At 32.8% G+C, this 16635-nt stretch overlaps 1 protein-coding gene across 3 annotated transcripts in view; it reads right to left on the bottom strand.

Moving 5' to 3' along the window:
• The window catches only part of LOC118195157 (protein turtle-like), a 1209650-nt gene that overhangs the window by 494911 nt on the left and 698104 nt on the right, over nucleotides 1–16635 (bottom strand). For all 3 annotated transcript variants that reach the window (XR_015043000.1, XR_015043001.1, XM_085823517.1), the window contains exon 5: nucleotides 12822–13025. Coding sequence is in view for 1 of the 3 variants with exons in the window: in XM_085823517.1 (XP_085679643.1) it covers nucleotides 12822–13025 (204 nt within the window). In the remaining 2 variants the exon portion in view is untranslated. The remainder of the gene's footprint in view (nucleotides 1–12821; nucleotides 13026–16635) is intronic.

The raw sequence follows: 16635 nt of genomic DNA, 5'->3' as shown, positions 1-16635 counted from the left end.
TATGTAACAAATTCGAAACTTTTTTTAAGACATTCTAAGTGAGAATTATTGATTTAATTAAATTATAAGTCACGGAGAGAGCTACAATGCTTTCTATTTCAATAATTAGCAGCTAACTGCTCTAATTATTCCGCAATTGCTTTTTTAATAATAAATGGATACACAAACTTCTAGAGCTGTGTCAAACAAGCATGTAAAAAGCGTAAAATTAGCTTAACGATATAATAAAAAAATCTTATATGTTATAATAAATAACTTTCGCATCACTTTTATTTGCATACTGAAATCATTTCGTAATTTCTCTATTTAACCCATATTTCATCATTGTCCGAAAATAGGACAGCACACATAAATGGTCTTTGTATGAAATCTTTAAAATAATTTAATTCAAATTATTATATATAATTTAAAGATGATTTATTATTTAACATTTAGCTATATATTTGTCTTTATCGCAAGTTAGAATTACTTTAGGTATTTTTATGTTTATTTTTTAATGGGGATTTTCGCAGATTTTTTTGTTTATGTTTTCAATGTATAAGATTTTAAAATTTTGAGCTCCAAGAAAAACATACATATAAATTTATGAGGCAATATTCTATATTTTTATACCAGAAAACACATTGTCAAAACATTTTACATAAATGATAAATTTTCCTTGCATTTTTAACTGTCCTAAAAATAGGAAAACGGTAAAATTCACTAATATGTAATGCCCATTAGTTTGTGGTAAAGGAGAAATCCTTTCTTTCTCTGTTATATTCCAAACATTGCTATTCTACAACTAAGCCAGGCACTTTAGTCTTGCTAGCAGGTGCACATCAATTGACAGACATGTATGTGAAGCATGGGGGAGAGGTTTGAATAAATGTTTCAAACACTATCTCATGAAAGTTTATATTCATCGAAGTAGACTAAATTTCTCTCGTTTTTACATGCTTGAATTTTGCGTTTTCTTCTGGAAAATTATTTTGATGATAGTACTATGCGCGTAACTTTTTAACTGCGAAAAAAGCCTTGGATTTCTTATGGACTGTAGATCACAGTTATTTAGTTGACATAGATAATGAAATAGTGATTTTACCACCCCCCCCGGATCCCGATGTACTGAGTAACACAGAGGAGATTGATGATTTATCTACAAGAGAGATGGGAGAAATAATGTGTGATGAAGGAAGTCCTAAAGAGGTTGCGGGCATTATTGAAATTTTAGTTTCAAATAGCAATGAAGAATATGATGTAAATCTCAAATGGGTAAAATGTAAATTCAAGTTCGAACGCATTCCGAAGGTTTTTTTCCTCATAAGACAACATTTATTGCTTCATGGAAGCTCAAACGCTTATTTAGTGATGATATTATGAGCCTACTTGATTTTAAAAGACACATAACAGTTGTCTATTTGGGATTTTCTATTCCAAGAAATCTATCTTGCAGAAAATTGAGTGACCAACAAGTTAATGAAAATTTTGGAAAACTTCGAAATGAACACGTTATTGTGAGAAAAACCAGAAAATAGACAAAAAGGATGCCAGTTAAGGACCTGTGCGCAAAACCAGCAATTTATCTGTAAAAAATGTAACGTTAGACTATGTTTAAGATGCTTTCTCCTATTCCACGTACGTAAAAATGATTAGCAGCGGATTATACCATTGTCCTATTTTTAGGACAGACGGTATTGATCAAACTAATAAAAATTTGGTAATTTTTTTTTTTTGTTTTATATGTATACATAAACTTAGAGAAACATATATTTCAGAATTTATAAAAAAATATTAATTTCTTCAATGCGATTATGAGTTAATATACCCATTGCTCCAGTATGGTTAATTAAAATTAATTTAAGAATTTCTGTCGAATTTTAATATTACTGAAACGTTAGCAACGGATGAAAATTGACTATTCAAGTATTTGCTCTTAAATTTCGAAGTACTTTATTCAAAAAACAGGTAAAGCCACTTTGCGTGTTAGAAAAAACTTGAGTGTAAAAAAGAATAGAGGAGATTAAAATATAATCCAAAGTTTTAGAAACATACTTTAATTCTGAAAAATGCAAATTCAGCCTGAAATTTCTAGACTCTTGAGACTAGATTTGAGCCTTTAATTTAGCGTTTATTCCTTTAAAACTTCTAAATCTTCAATGAAAGCAGAGGGATTATTTTATGACAATAAACATTTGAAAAAGTAGGGTGGAACAGAAATATTTTACAGGTAAGACAGTTTTTAAATTAGTCTTTTATTATAAACGTTTAATGAAATAATTCTTAAATAAAAATATTAATTCAATTGTGAGTTGATTATAGATATACTAAATGAAAACATAAAATAAACATAAGAAGATTAGGGAAACAAGTTTGTTAAAAAGATATATATATAATGAGTTGCAGTGCACTAATTCCTTTCCGTATATCTCAAATATAGAAAAAATTATAAATAAAAACTGCTTTAATTAGCTATTCACGTTACACTAATCTTATAAGGTATTTTCTCTCTCCGTTCCGCGTCTCTTTGTGGGGTAACCGGAAGCACATCAAACGCGTAATCAGGAAGTCCGGAGTTCAAATCCTGGAGGTTGCATTGCGAGTTTCTTCAGGTTCCAGGTTTCGGAGTCGACGACGGGAACCCCTCACCTCCCTTCGCGCTTAACACTAGAAGCGCCGTTGGAGTTATTTTGACCTCTTTTTCCAATTTTCCGCGTTTTTTTTTTTTAACATACAGCTGAGCTTCGAAGCTGATAGTTTTTTACTTTTTCTAAAATGTTTCCAAGTATACTATGCCAATTTTTCATATTTCTACGTTAATTATTTAAATACATAATCGCAGATATACCTAAAACAGCCAACTGGGGTCATTTTGACCCTCATAAGAAAAAAAGACATATTTTTATGCGAATGTCCGTTTTCGAATTCCCGATGCCACTATTTCGTTTTCTGTGCATTGGGAAACACGCAGCTCTTATCGCGATGACTCAGGGAAGAAAAATAAAATCCAGAACGGAGCATATTCTCTCTCCATTGCAAATCCGAGAGGAAGAGGATTGAGTACACAAGAGTGCCTTCTGAAACATGGTACAAGTTAATGGAAAACTGTTATTTATGCTATAATCCTGAACCAGAAATAACCGTTGATGAACAATTGTTGCCTTGTAAATCAAGATGTAGATTTATCCAGTACATGGCGAATAAACCGGACAAGTTTGGCATCAAGTTCTGGCTAGCAACTGATGTAAAATCCAAATATGTTTTGAATGGTTATCCTTATCTGGGCAAGGATGAAGAACGACCAACTAATTTACAACTTGGAGAAAGTGTAGTTCTCAAATTACTGCAACCACATCTAAACTCCGGACTCAATGTCACAACTGACAATTTTTTTTTACTTCTGTGAAACTTGCAGATGAACTTTCTGCGAAAAAAACCACAATTGTCGGGACGATGCGTCTGAATAAGCGAGAATTACCCCCTATTGCTTGTGACACTTCTTCGGCACGATATTCATCTTTTGCACTGAAAAATGGAGACAAAACACTCACAATATATAGGTGCAAGAGAAAAAGGAATGTCATGATTCTGAGCACGATGTATAGTAATGTGTCTGTTGACGACAGCATAAAGAAAAAACCGAACACTGTCACTTACTACAATAGTACAAAATGTGGCGTTGATGTCGCAGATCAGATGCTGAGGAAATATAGTACAAGTATTGGAAGTCGCAGATGGCCTGTACATGGTTTTTACAACGTCCTTGATATTGCTGCACTCAATGCTTGGATTTTATTCAAAGAATCCTTGGGCACCTCTATTTCCCGTCGAGAATTTATTCTTACACTCGTGGAAGAACTACGAGTTGGTGCACTACGATGCCCTCTAATTGCTCAAATACAGACACTTAAACGAAAGAAATGTGCATTTCAAAATTGCAAGGGACAAAACAAGACTGTTGTCAGCTGTGAGGGATGCCAGAAACCAATTTTGGTAAATATGTTGCTGTCACTGTCAAGCGTTCATATTGTATCACCTGCGGTAATGTATAACAAACTTTGGAAAACATTGTGTGTTTATTCCCAATTTATGTTTTTTTTTTTTTTATTTTATGTTTTTTTATTTTTTTGCATATGTTCTATTTTCCACTTTCTACATTTGTATCTTTTGTTTGTTTTTCATAGATTTTGTTTTTGTTTTTGTAATCTTACATTGAAAGATATTGTGTGCTAATTTGCACTAATTGCACGAAAATAATTCTATATAAAAAATAAATAAAAACCTCTGAAAACTCTTTTATGCGGTCATTTCAGCATCATTTCAATCATTTACTGTGTTTCTACTTACATTTCTTATGAGGGTCAAATTGACCCCCAATGGCGGTTTTCGGTTAGTCTGAAATTCGGCTGTTCTAGTGTTAAAAAAATGGGTGTGGAGAAGGTATCTTCTCCGTTCCTTCGTGCTGTAACTAGAAGCACATCTGACGCGTTGTGAGAAGTTCCAGATTTTGAATCCCATTTTTTATGTATCCTGAATCGATAAACCTAATTACTCTACAATCTACTAAAATTAAAAGTATTTCTTTTATCAAATATATATATATATATATACATAATATAATATAATATAATATAATTGCTATTTAAATTGCTTTGAAGTAAATGCATTTTCCTTACAGAAAGAAGGACATTCTTAAAGGGGTGTATCAGAACTTACTTTCAAATTCAAGCGGTTACAAAACCACTGCCCATGATACTACTGCACCAAATATATAAAACTCCATGTTGCACTACTGGTCACTAAAACCGATACACCATGAAGGCGACGTGCAATATACGATAAACGTGCACAGAAGGTACTTCCTATATGTGGGGATATGTAAATGATTACCTTTCCAGCCCATCTTCACAAAGCAGATTTGAGTAACGCCACCTACATTTTGTATAAACAGGAAGATTACACAGGCGGTTTCTCACAAAAGGCTTTTCTCAGTTGGAAATCGCATTTGAAAGTTGGCTGTTTGTAAAAATCAAGCTGTAAAGAGATGAAATGTCTTTTTTCTCAGATGAATGTCTTTTACCAGCACGTGACGGATTTCGACTGCGGCAGGACCGCGACCTATCACAACTGTGGTTTATCGTTCTACGACATTGCTGTTCGTGTTGGTCGGGATCTCATGTCTCTTAGCAGAATATGGCATTTATGTGTCCAGCAGGCCATACGGAACCTCATGCAACTTCTCAGTGGCCAGGTTAATAACGGTCGAGAAAAAAGACATATTGTCATCTCGGGCTTGTGGGACGGTGTAGCCAATGCCACATATTCTGAGTAAGAAACTTGGCTTGTGACCGAACGAAAAGTGTCCGCATGTACAGCGTGGCGATTTCTGCAGTACTACAAAATATCAGTTACTGAGACCATTGTTGCGGCTTCCCTCGATGCTGCAGCAGACAGAGCCTTAGCCAGCACATTCTGAAGATCTGTCATCCACTGAGAACATCTGCTCATGGGTTGCCGAAATACTCTTATACCACGACTCGCCCGCCGCTACAATCGATGAACTCTGGCATAAAGTTGATGCCGAAAGGGATGAACTATCCATATCTGTCATCCAAGCTGAGTTTGAATCGATGGCCTGCTGGAATACAGTCTCTGTTGGTGACAGAGGTTCTGTGTACGAAAAGTTGCAAGCTGTGTACCCCAAACTAGCTGCAAATTTAATCACGCCGTCTTCTCATTGTACTGTATATGCATAAAGAACAAAATTATGTTGTTTGTTTTCCTGCCTGGTGTAGCGATTTTAAGGTTCAGCAGTGTACATACCAGCAAACAGTTTAAGGAGACAACGCAATACGGAATCTATACCTATGTATGCTATAAGAATAAAAACTAAAACGGTTCTAATAGCAATGGAGAAACATATCTAACACTTACCTAATGTTGCCAAAAAGGATAAGAATGTACAATGGCTATGCCCGTTTTATATATCTTATGAAGTGACATACGATCAGATGAAATCAAATTAGTATGAACTGAAAAATACATACACATTTAAGGGCTCTTTTAAAATCACATAGTTTCATGCATATACTCTAATGTGTCGCTTGCAATGTAAATATGCATGCGTTGTTTTCTTTTCTGCAATGCAGCGATGTAGTAGGATGTGATTATAATAATTAGCAGTATAAACCATATTTCCCACGCACTTGTCTCTTCCCTACTATTATACTTTGCAACGATGTTATACAATAGAGTAATGAGGCTGGTCTACAGATAGGTAAAAAAGGCCCTGTATGAGGATTTGTCTTCATATTCTTGTCTTTCCAAGCTCGAAACTCGAACTTATAACTCGAAAGTCAGTCGTATTAGTAATAAAAGTTCTACAAATCAATGTAAAAAATAACGATATATAAACCCAATGAATTACCCCAAATTCATAATTCATAAAACAAGCAAAACGTGACGTATAAAATGCGATAAATAAATAAATAAAAAAATACACAGCTAAATCTATATATACATATATATAAACGAAATTATGAAGTGACTTCAGAATTTATAGCAATATTTTAAGCCCTTGAAATTATTTGCAAGGGAATCTTCAATTTCAAACAATTAATAAATTACTCATTCAGAAATTCTCTGACCCCGAGTCCTGAGGAGTAAAAGATTCTGGAAGACAGGATCATTAATTTTTAGTTTGGAAAACACTGATATATTTATTCTCAGAGCTTTTAGCATGCTAAATATAATTCAAAAGAAAATACCATTTTCCTTTTACGTTCCAAATAAGTAATACCTACGTTCTTTACAAAAATTAGAGAAATTAGCGTTATCGGCAATTCTTTACATAGAACAGGTGTGTTCTGCAAATTAGATAAATATCATTCACGCTAAACTACAGACTTCTATTATGTATACAACCTGAAGGCAAAAGTTTGCAGTTTTAGATTTTAGGACCGAAATACGTCTTGTGAAAAAAAATCTTCACATCTTTCAGTGCAAAACATTCTTTGTTGCATACTGAAGCGAAAACGTATTTTGCTAGAAGGGATAGACTGAAATAGGAAACACATAGAAGAAATGGGTATCGTTTGTGAAGCATATTTATTCGGCAAGGTGAAGAACTATACATTCACCTTGTGAGAATCAATGTTTACTAAAGACGCTATGCTTTGGAGAAAGTCTATTTTAAACTTGAATCTGGAAGCTATTTTCGCGTAAAATGGGTTCTATAGGGAAATGTTTGCTCAAATATCTATACAGGATTCCTTCCTTGAAACATATTTCTTTAAACGTTTTTTTTTCTATATTACCAAACATACGAAGAGTAAAACGTAAAGGTTAAAGTTATTGAAGTATACGCGTAAGTAAAATTTGACTTAACACTCAGTAAAGGTTTTCCTGCTTTTTCTTCGTAAGCATTTCATTAAATATCAAGTACTGTCCCAAACAGAGTAAAGAAATGATATTGCGTTCCATAAATTTCTTAGTAACGCTTATACAGGGGATATGCTGAAATGATATTTTTTTGTTTTGCTTTTAATTGTTATTTCAACTAATACTTTTGTTTTAACATTACATATAAATGTTATAAAGAATATCAGGCTTTTCCAGAGCAGAGAACAAAACGAATCTACTCTGTTTTTGCGGGTGTTCGAACTGCAAATCTTCTCCTTGCCGATTAGATGTTTAAACATTTGTATCACAAGAGCTCGATCATTTCATTGCATTCTCGTCAACATAAGTACAACTTGAGAGGGAGATGAAACAAGGGGTTGCAAGACTATCAGATTTCAGTGGATGTATCGTTACTTATATCGCAATGATGTATCGTTACTTATATTTTTAGATGAGGAGCTACTGTTGGAGACTTTGGGGTTCTGGTAAGCCGGAAGACTGTGTTTACGCTTTGTTTGTAAGTACGAATCTCCCATTAGTCTGCTGGACATGCTAGTCATTTATATAAAACGTATAGGGGACGGCAATAATTACTGATAATGTCGCAAACGAAGCTTATTCTCAAATAATTAGCCATTCCAGTTAATTGTTATCTCTCTTAAGATGAGTGAACTCACACTAAAAAGTATGACAAGTGACTGCAGGTTATATATCCGTAACACTTGATTCTAATCGGGTACTTCTACTGAAAAAATACCGTTTTGTCAAATAAAGTCGATAACTTTGTGAGAATAAGTTTAGCAAGGAATGGAATGGAATAGTAATGGAAGTAGAACTGGTCGAAAAATACAAAATTTACCTTCCTGTTTAGTTCCTGTAGAGCAAGAATCGCGATTAGAAAACTATTCACGGACCTTTGGTAAATCAATGAACTCCTCTTACTATTATATGCAAGTTTTGTTAGAATATTAGAAAATAAATTGAATAATTTTAAGGCAAATTTTGTAGAAATTGAATATTCTCTTAAAGAGTCCTTAAATTTTCTGTAAATCTCACGGAATAATTACTACAGAAGTAGTGGTTAATGATACCGATTTACATATGTTGATAGAATAGTAGTCTGGCCTTTCGTAAAATTTCCAGGGATATTGATTTACATTCCTCTTCCACTGCAGTTCATCAATCTTTGTGGGTTTAAGATTCGAAAAGAGCTATATCCAAGAGACCAGACACAGTGTAATCATAGATCAAACATCAGAGAACTTAGCAGGAATACGTTGAAAAGAAATTTATGCAAAACCTGTATATTCTTCATTTTCCCCAAGGAATGGGGTGGTACTTTTTGAAGTATGATTTGTTGCTTTCTCTTGATGAAGTTTCACCCTTTAAAAGTCATTGAGATAAAGAAATAGAATTTCTTCTCTAAATATTGACGTCATTTTATTCTAAATATCGAATGTAATTGTAATCGTATGGGACGTATATCGTGTCTTGATAGTACGACGAATTGATTTTAACATTTTTTATACTCTTTATATTCTTTATTTCCCACTGTAATCGAATTCTGCGACAATAATTAAAACTTTACTGAAACTTTCTTTGCATTGAAGGAAACAGGTTTGTATGTTTTTTCTCTTCGTTTTCGACAATGAATAGACTTTTTTTTGATGCAATCATTTAGGCAATCTCATGCTTTATCAAGGGTTACAATGTATTTCTATTTATCTCCTGCTAAATAGTTTCTATAAAGGGTTCTGCAAACTCTTCTGCATTCAACCAGATGCTTCAGCAAAATCTGCTGAGCATTATGCTTTTAGCTTTTAAAGTTGTTAAGCTTGGTTTATTATTTTGTTATACATATTTGCTATATATGTATTTAAAAACTTTGCTACTGATTTCTGCGCTAGGAACTTTTTTTTGTTACCTAACGATTTAACTTTAGAAAGAGCTCGTACCTTTTTCATATGTTCGTTTGCAGTCTTCATTACGTGAAGGAATAATGACTGAATTTCTCTTTCTAATTGATTACGTTGCTTATTTTGCAATTGGAAATTTAATACCATGCATTTCACAGCGTTTTTCAATTATGGTATAGGAATATTTCTCTTCGAAAAGAGCAAAAACATATCCTTCAATCCGCAGCTTGGTTCCATGCGATATTTCAAAAGAACAATAAATTTAAAGCAGAATAAGTTATTTCCTATTTAAAATAATAAGCACTTGCCAGAAATGTTTATTCGAAAATATTTGTTTCAGAAAGCATCAGAAATGATTGAAACAACGATCACTACGGTTATCTTAATCATGGGCAAAATCTTCGTGAGTTACGTTATCATTGATCAAGTTTTTCCATGTCATAGGATAATTAGTACTAAGTTTTTAATTTTATTTTAAATCTTAGCAATGCCTTCCACTGCATAAAATACTTGTATTATGATTTTCCTTTTAAAAGACTAAATGTTTTCAGGTTTTCATAGTGCGTCTTTTTACATGCTAAACAATGTGTATTAGTAACAAATTCTGTTTTAGTAAAAAATATGAAAAATAAATTTTCTTTGCAAATCAAACTTATAAGAACCGGCAGTAGATCAAGTCATAATTTTTCTGAATCAAAAGATTATTTTTTCCCTAAAAATATTGGTTGTTTATTACCTATAAGTAAAATTATCTTGCAGCTTTAATACATTTGTGTAATCATATGTTAGAACATATGATTATACTAATACTTTAAAGTTCGTTTAACACTTCAATAAAGAAAATCATAAAAAAAGTATTGTCCCAAACCTCCGTACACAAGATTTTATAAAGGGCATTTGTTGTATTATCAGTTTTTGCTCAGTTAGAAATGAATCAATGCTCAACACGCATGTATCTAGAACAGGATCAGTAAAAAACTCACAAACAGCATTAATCGCTGATGGAATAAAGTCTATCCTGGAGATGAATTGGTTGACAGATGTAAAGGTGTATATCCCTGTAGATGTTATTGAGTATTATGGTTTATTTCCGTAACGCGGAGACAATCCAGAAGATGAATCTACCACCATGGATTTGTACAGATCATTTTGTTTTGCGTTAGGTGTAGGAAGAAACATTCTTCTTGAACGTAAATGAAGCATATATACGAATATTAGATTGCCTACAAGAAAAAAAGAAGGATATCTTGCCGGAATCATTAGGCACTTCACTTAACACTTTGGTATTTACAGAAAAGATTACGCAGTTCATGGTTTCGTATCAAAAGCATGTTTAATGATTTATAGTTTTCCGATTCTTACGTCACCGTAAGATTTCCTGTCATATCTTTCATTAATAAAATTTTACCATTTTGATTAGTTTAATTTAGTTCTCAAGTTAAAACTGTATATTGCTTATAAGTGTAACAAAATGCGCCATAATCCAGTTTGATTGTGCAAAATGATGTTTATAATTTTTAGTGGCAACAAAAGAGGCATAGGTTTAAATAATAAATGTTGTACATTAATCGAAGATATCCGTGACATGCAAATGGTCGACTAAAATAAGTAAATAATGCTTTCTCACGGCAATATTATACAATTTTGCTTAATTGAAATTAGTATGTACCTAAAACTTCCATGCATTCAGATTTGATAGAACATTCAATTTAATATACAACATTTTGGGAAAATCAGTGCATAAAATTCTTCTTAGTACTTTAATTTTTTAAATAAACTTTTCTAATTATTTTAATGCCGAAATGAATTTTAAAACGTAAGTAACCTTAGGCAAATAATGAGTTCTTTAGTTAATATCTAAATTTAAAAAAAAAATTATATGTACTGGAGATCATAGAAAAATATTGATGTAATGCATTTTGAAGAACTGGAACCATGAAGATCTTGAGATGATAAACACACAAAAATGATTTATTATGCTGTTTTCTCTTCAAAACTGTATTACAAGGACAGGAAGATGGGGCTATTGTTTCGCATAAGTACCTTCCAGTATGTAAATATATTACTAATGAAGGTATACGCCCCAAAGTGGCAACCATTTCTACCTATCTGTTAGCTTATTGTGTATAATACTTAAAATTTCTATTATTTTCATAATTTTTAAACCAGAAAAGGTTTTTATAGGTTATAATAAATAAATTGTAACTAATTAACAAATGTAGTGGAAGGTAAAGTTATGTTAAAAATGTAGTGGACTGACAGGGTTATGAGTGAAACTTTATATATTTCTAAATATTTAAATAAAAAAGAATGATTTTATGTTTTTTCGTTCTTATATTAATCCTAAAGCCTTAAGAATTTTATAAACAATCAAATTTAAGACCGCCGCTCAGTATCTCTAATATTGCATTCTTTCTTTCCTGACAGATTCCATTATGGTCAGAACATACATCGAGTTTTTATGTAGGAATTTTATTATCTGTCATATGTTTAGGTAAGGAAATTTAATTAAATTTAATTTTGTTTAAGTGAAGTCAGCTCTCATGAACTGTAAATTAATGTGAGTAAGATGTAGCATATATTTATTAAATAAAAAAAAGAAATCGTTTACATTTGAAAGGTCTGAAATGAAGAATTTTTCCGAAACAATTACTGAATATTTACTTCTCTGATCGGAAAGAGCATACATAAAGTCAAAGTAATGATGTAATTTTCTTGTCAAATTTAGTTCCAAATTACTGACCTAAAATGCAACCAAGTGGTTAGAAAACAGCAATAACATTTCTGTTATTAAACCAAATGATCCATCCAATATTCTCCACGGTAACATGACTGAACCCTTTTTGAGATTTATTGCTCGGCTCTTGAGTACAAAAACAGATGAAAAGAGAAACAAATGGAAACAGATTAAACAAAGTATAAAGATACGTGCTTTAAAAGCCTTTACCATATGATAACGTAATTTTTTAGATAATCCTTGAGAAATTACAGGATAAATGATTCAAAGTTTCTTTATGTAAGAGATATCCCAAAAATATCTATGTATTAAAAATTTATTTTGATTTAGAGTAAATCAGATTCCTGGAATTTAATTTCTTTTTATTTTTTTGTTCCAGGTAAAATTTTCGTCTAATTTTTTATTACTCACTTCATTTACCTCACAATCGTACAGAAACCCCAAGTAATGCAAGACGTAGTAAAGACGTCGCAAAATGGTCCCACTGGCCACAAAAGGGTCATGGTAACTTTTACGACTTTTTCACAAAGTGGCGAAGACGCAAAAGATTTATTGTCGCATCATGGCAACTTTTTCACGCCTGTAGAACGTCACGAAACAAACAGCTGCAGACGTGACCACTCTAGTTTCCTCTACGCTCTCATTAAACATCATTATTTTTTTTAGTCTTCGTCATAATAGTAAACATCTCTCCCTGAAAACTGTAATTTGGCATAAAATGATAAGCAGAAAATTTTAATTAAGTATACGGACGATTGAAATTTTAAGGATAAAAGTTTGGTGCTTACGATTGAGGTCTAGTGTGACGGAATTGGACGTTGGTACCGTAAGGTTGTTGTTGGCAGCTTGGCAGGTGAATACGGCAGATAGATCCGATCTTCGAACCCTCACGAGAGTTATGTCGTTCCTGACGTAGCCCTGCGTTGTGATATAGTACGAGTCATCGAGAAGTACAGAATCTCGCCACCATGTCACGGAAGGAGAAGGAGAACCTGGTAGAATAAAAGAAAAAATATATAAGTAAATAATTAGAATTTTCTTAATAAAGTTTTATAGTTATACTTTTCTTTTACCACATCTGAAAAATTTAAATGCTTAAATGTGTTATGTAATATAAGCTACTGGAATGTGGTTTTCTGATATTTGATTTCAGTCGATGCTTCTGAAAAACTACATCCTCTATAACACTGCTTTCAGAACTGATCTGTTGACGAGCAATCTACTTTACAATAGTTACTTAACTGTTTCAAAGACTTTGAGTATTAATCACTAACAGTAAAATACACTTGATTAGGTCCATACCAATGCCTAAGCGATTGTAAATCGTTGAATACTGGTAGCTCGTCTCGAGTTCGAAGTCAGACGAATGGGAGGTCGGTATGGTTGATTTTCCTGGTTTTTCCCAGGTATAACATAAAAGCAAGCCAGTTGTCCTTCAAAAGACATCTACGAACGCATCCCTCCCTCTCATCAGCTTTGCCATATTCAAAGTAAATGAACCTAGCCTAATTACAAATTCTGACTCTTATGGCAGGGGTAATGCATATTTTAGAGGGAAATGCCTCTCTAACTTGTTGTTAAGTGCGCTTCAGAAATTTCATAACGCTCGCAAAAAAGTGTATGCCACAATTCAACGGCGAGCCGCTAGTTGGCATTATTGTATAAAAAAGGTCGGTCCTCGCACCCAACGGCATTTTCTACCGAGAGGGTTGGTGATTATACGAACCACGAAACGTCCCGGGCGATGGATTGGTTGAAATGGTCCCATAGTTTGGCTACCAAAATCACCGGATCTCTTGTGTATGGACATTTTCTTGTGGGGCCATAAGAATAGCCCAATTTAGGAGTGCCCCATTGAAACCAATATGGATTTATAAGTCAGGATCGTCGTTCTTGCCGGTGATATTCGGGAACTGCCTGGTGTCTGTTCTGTTACTAAAATGTTTCCTGAAGTATCTCCTCTCCTTCTTGTGTTAATTCTTTAAATGCGACTGTGGAAAACCACCCTTTCACTTCTCACAGCTTGCGTTCTGACCATACATTCTATGACAATATTCCTATTTTCATAGAATGTATGACTATATGAATATTGTCCTAGAATGTCAGTTCTTCTATCACCGCCTGAAGTTTTGTACACTTGTTCAAATTTACCCTGTATGGTGCAGAATGTGGACCAGACACAATATTCATCTGTGCCTCGCTTTATCGATAACATCTGCAATACCCATTTTCAATCACAAAACTCTATTATCTTCAACTAATATTTAAATAGCTTTATTTTTAAAGCTATTTAAATATTAGCTGTTTAATACTGAAAAAATACATCGTTTTATTATTCAAAGTTCAACGAAACTGTCGCAATAAATACAAAATGGATGGTAATAACAATAATAATACGATTACTGTTTAAAATTGAAAATTTTTTTTCGAAAAATTAAGTAGCATTTATGTAAATCGCTAATTGAAGGGGCAAATTCACATTTAAGACATTATAATCTAGAATAACTGAATTAAGCCTGTTTGAGACAAGCGATTAAAATTAAAAAAAGAAATGAAGAACTTCGATATAAAAATCAACACAAATAAAACAATAAATAGTACTAAAATGCAGTTTTCCAGTTTTATTAAAATCAGTTGCTGTTATGGCAAACACATTACATGCTGCAGCATGTCATCGGTAGGCTTGAATCTAATGGTAAAGAAGAGAGAGCGAACACGTTTCTCTATGTTCCAAAGAGGAATGGAGTGAAAGTTTCGCCATTCAACGAAACTGCTACACAGAATTTTCAGGAAACTTTTAAGAAATTCAGACTGAAGGCCGAATGGATATCAGCAACCATTTGGGCCTACAGAATTGAAGGTTTTACTTATATTTCCGTATTGCATATACAGAGGCTTTCTTTCCATTCACATGAGACTGTAAACAATAAAGTCGCCAAATTTTTTAAATTAGCCGCATTTCTTTACCTTGACAAAATATTATGTACATTCGTGAGCATATTCTATATAATATTCAAGAAATATGACACACATGTGTCTCTTTAACATTATTTTTAGATTTTTATGAATACTTGCCGTCTGATTGCTGGCCTAATACTCGATTGGGATTCCCACATGGTAAATAGCTTTTATCGAAGCAATAAACACACTGCGTGAGACTGACGAAATCGTGGTTGTTTCTGTCAGTGTTAGTGTTTAACTTAAAGATATGGTCCGTTATCTTCATTTTTAAGATCTTAGCTTTCGTTCTATATAAGGAAATGTTTGACTAAATTGCAAAGTTTCAGTCCAATTAAATTTCGTTTTGCAGTTATTAAAATTTTTCTTTAAAGAATCATTGTAATACCTAGCTCTAAGTGCAGACGAAAGTGCCTAACCATCAACATAATGGTTGATGGTTTAGCATAAACCATTATTCATTACACTGATTAATTTGTCCTACTCAAATTTTCCTAAACCCAATCCAAAATTAAAATCTACAATAAGTTCATATTTTTCTTTTGTATTTTTAACTGGTCTCCCCCTTAAAAAATATATTAAATTTGGAGTCTCATAGGTTAAAATCTTATTTTGCTCAAATTTCTTTATCAGTATGTGGGGCGAAATTTCAAGTCAAAACGCAATACCCTTATGCCAGGTTTAGGCGTAACTACGTTTTATTTCTCTTGTTTTAAAGATCAAAATTTGATTTAAAATCAAATCTAGGATCTTTCGGTCTACAAATACTTTGGCATGGTTTATTTGTATATGGTAAACCATTCGAAGGCTATCTGCCTAAGGGTAGGGATGCCTTCGTGGAAGACTTTCTAAGGCAAAAATGGCTCGTGTTTATGTTACACATGGAGAAAACTGAATAAAACACCCATTCATACAGCACGATCAGTGGGATATGAACTCCGGACTGAAACACCAGTGTTCAACGATTTTACCGTCGGCTGCTAACGGGCATTACAAGCACTCTAATAACTTACTACAAGCTCGAGTATTATTGAATGCTATTTATATTGTAAATTTATGCAATACTTACTTATGCTATAAAATGGTGACAGCATGAAACCATGATTTCAGTATTTCAATGCAAAAAATTAGAAAAACTAAGCTTCCATCAAAGAAATTCTAACTGTGTTTTCATCAGGCGTTTAATCTTAAATTTACAAAATATGCGTCAAATGAAAGAACATCAATGGGTTTACATAAAACAATTGGTGACCAGAGAAAGGAAAATGTTTAGTTTTTTTCCCCATTTTTTGTGGAAGTTAGTGAAATACGACACATTTTTTATTGTGAATTTTGCAATGTAAATACAAAAATCAAGTTTTCATTAACGTTTTAGATTATTTTTGAAATTTAACGATTAAAAAAATATATAGAAAATCAAATACCATATTTTATATCTCATCATTAATTTGCACTTACTCATGTAACCCCTTCTATCCAGGTAACTAAGTGGCACTGTTAAATTTCTAAATCTACTTGTACTACCAAGATTTCCATTGCGCTTCTAAATACAGGATATCCTGGAATATGATGAAAGAGAACAAAACATGAATTGAAATTAACGTATTAATTGCACTGTAGTTTGTATAAGTTGGTAAAAAACTC

Source organism: Stegodyphus dumicola, chromosome 9 (assembly GCF_044657685.1).
Source record: "Stegodyphus dumicola isolate Sdum_Otavi_A_Nest chromosome 9, ASM4465768v1".
Taxonomy (NCBI): domain Eukaryota; kingdom Metazoa; phylum Arthropoda; class Arachnida; order Araneae; family Eresidae; genus Stegodyphus; species Stegodyphus dumicola.
Note: the sequence above shows the minus strand (reverse complement) of the source record. Positions and strands in the feature narration are given on the sequence as shown.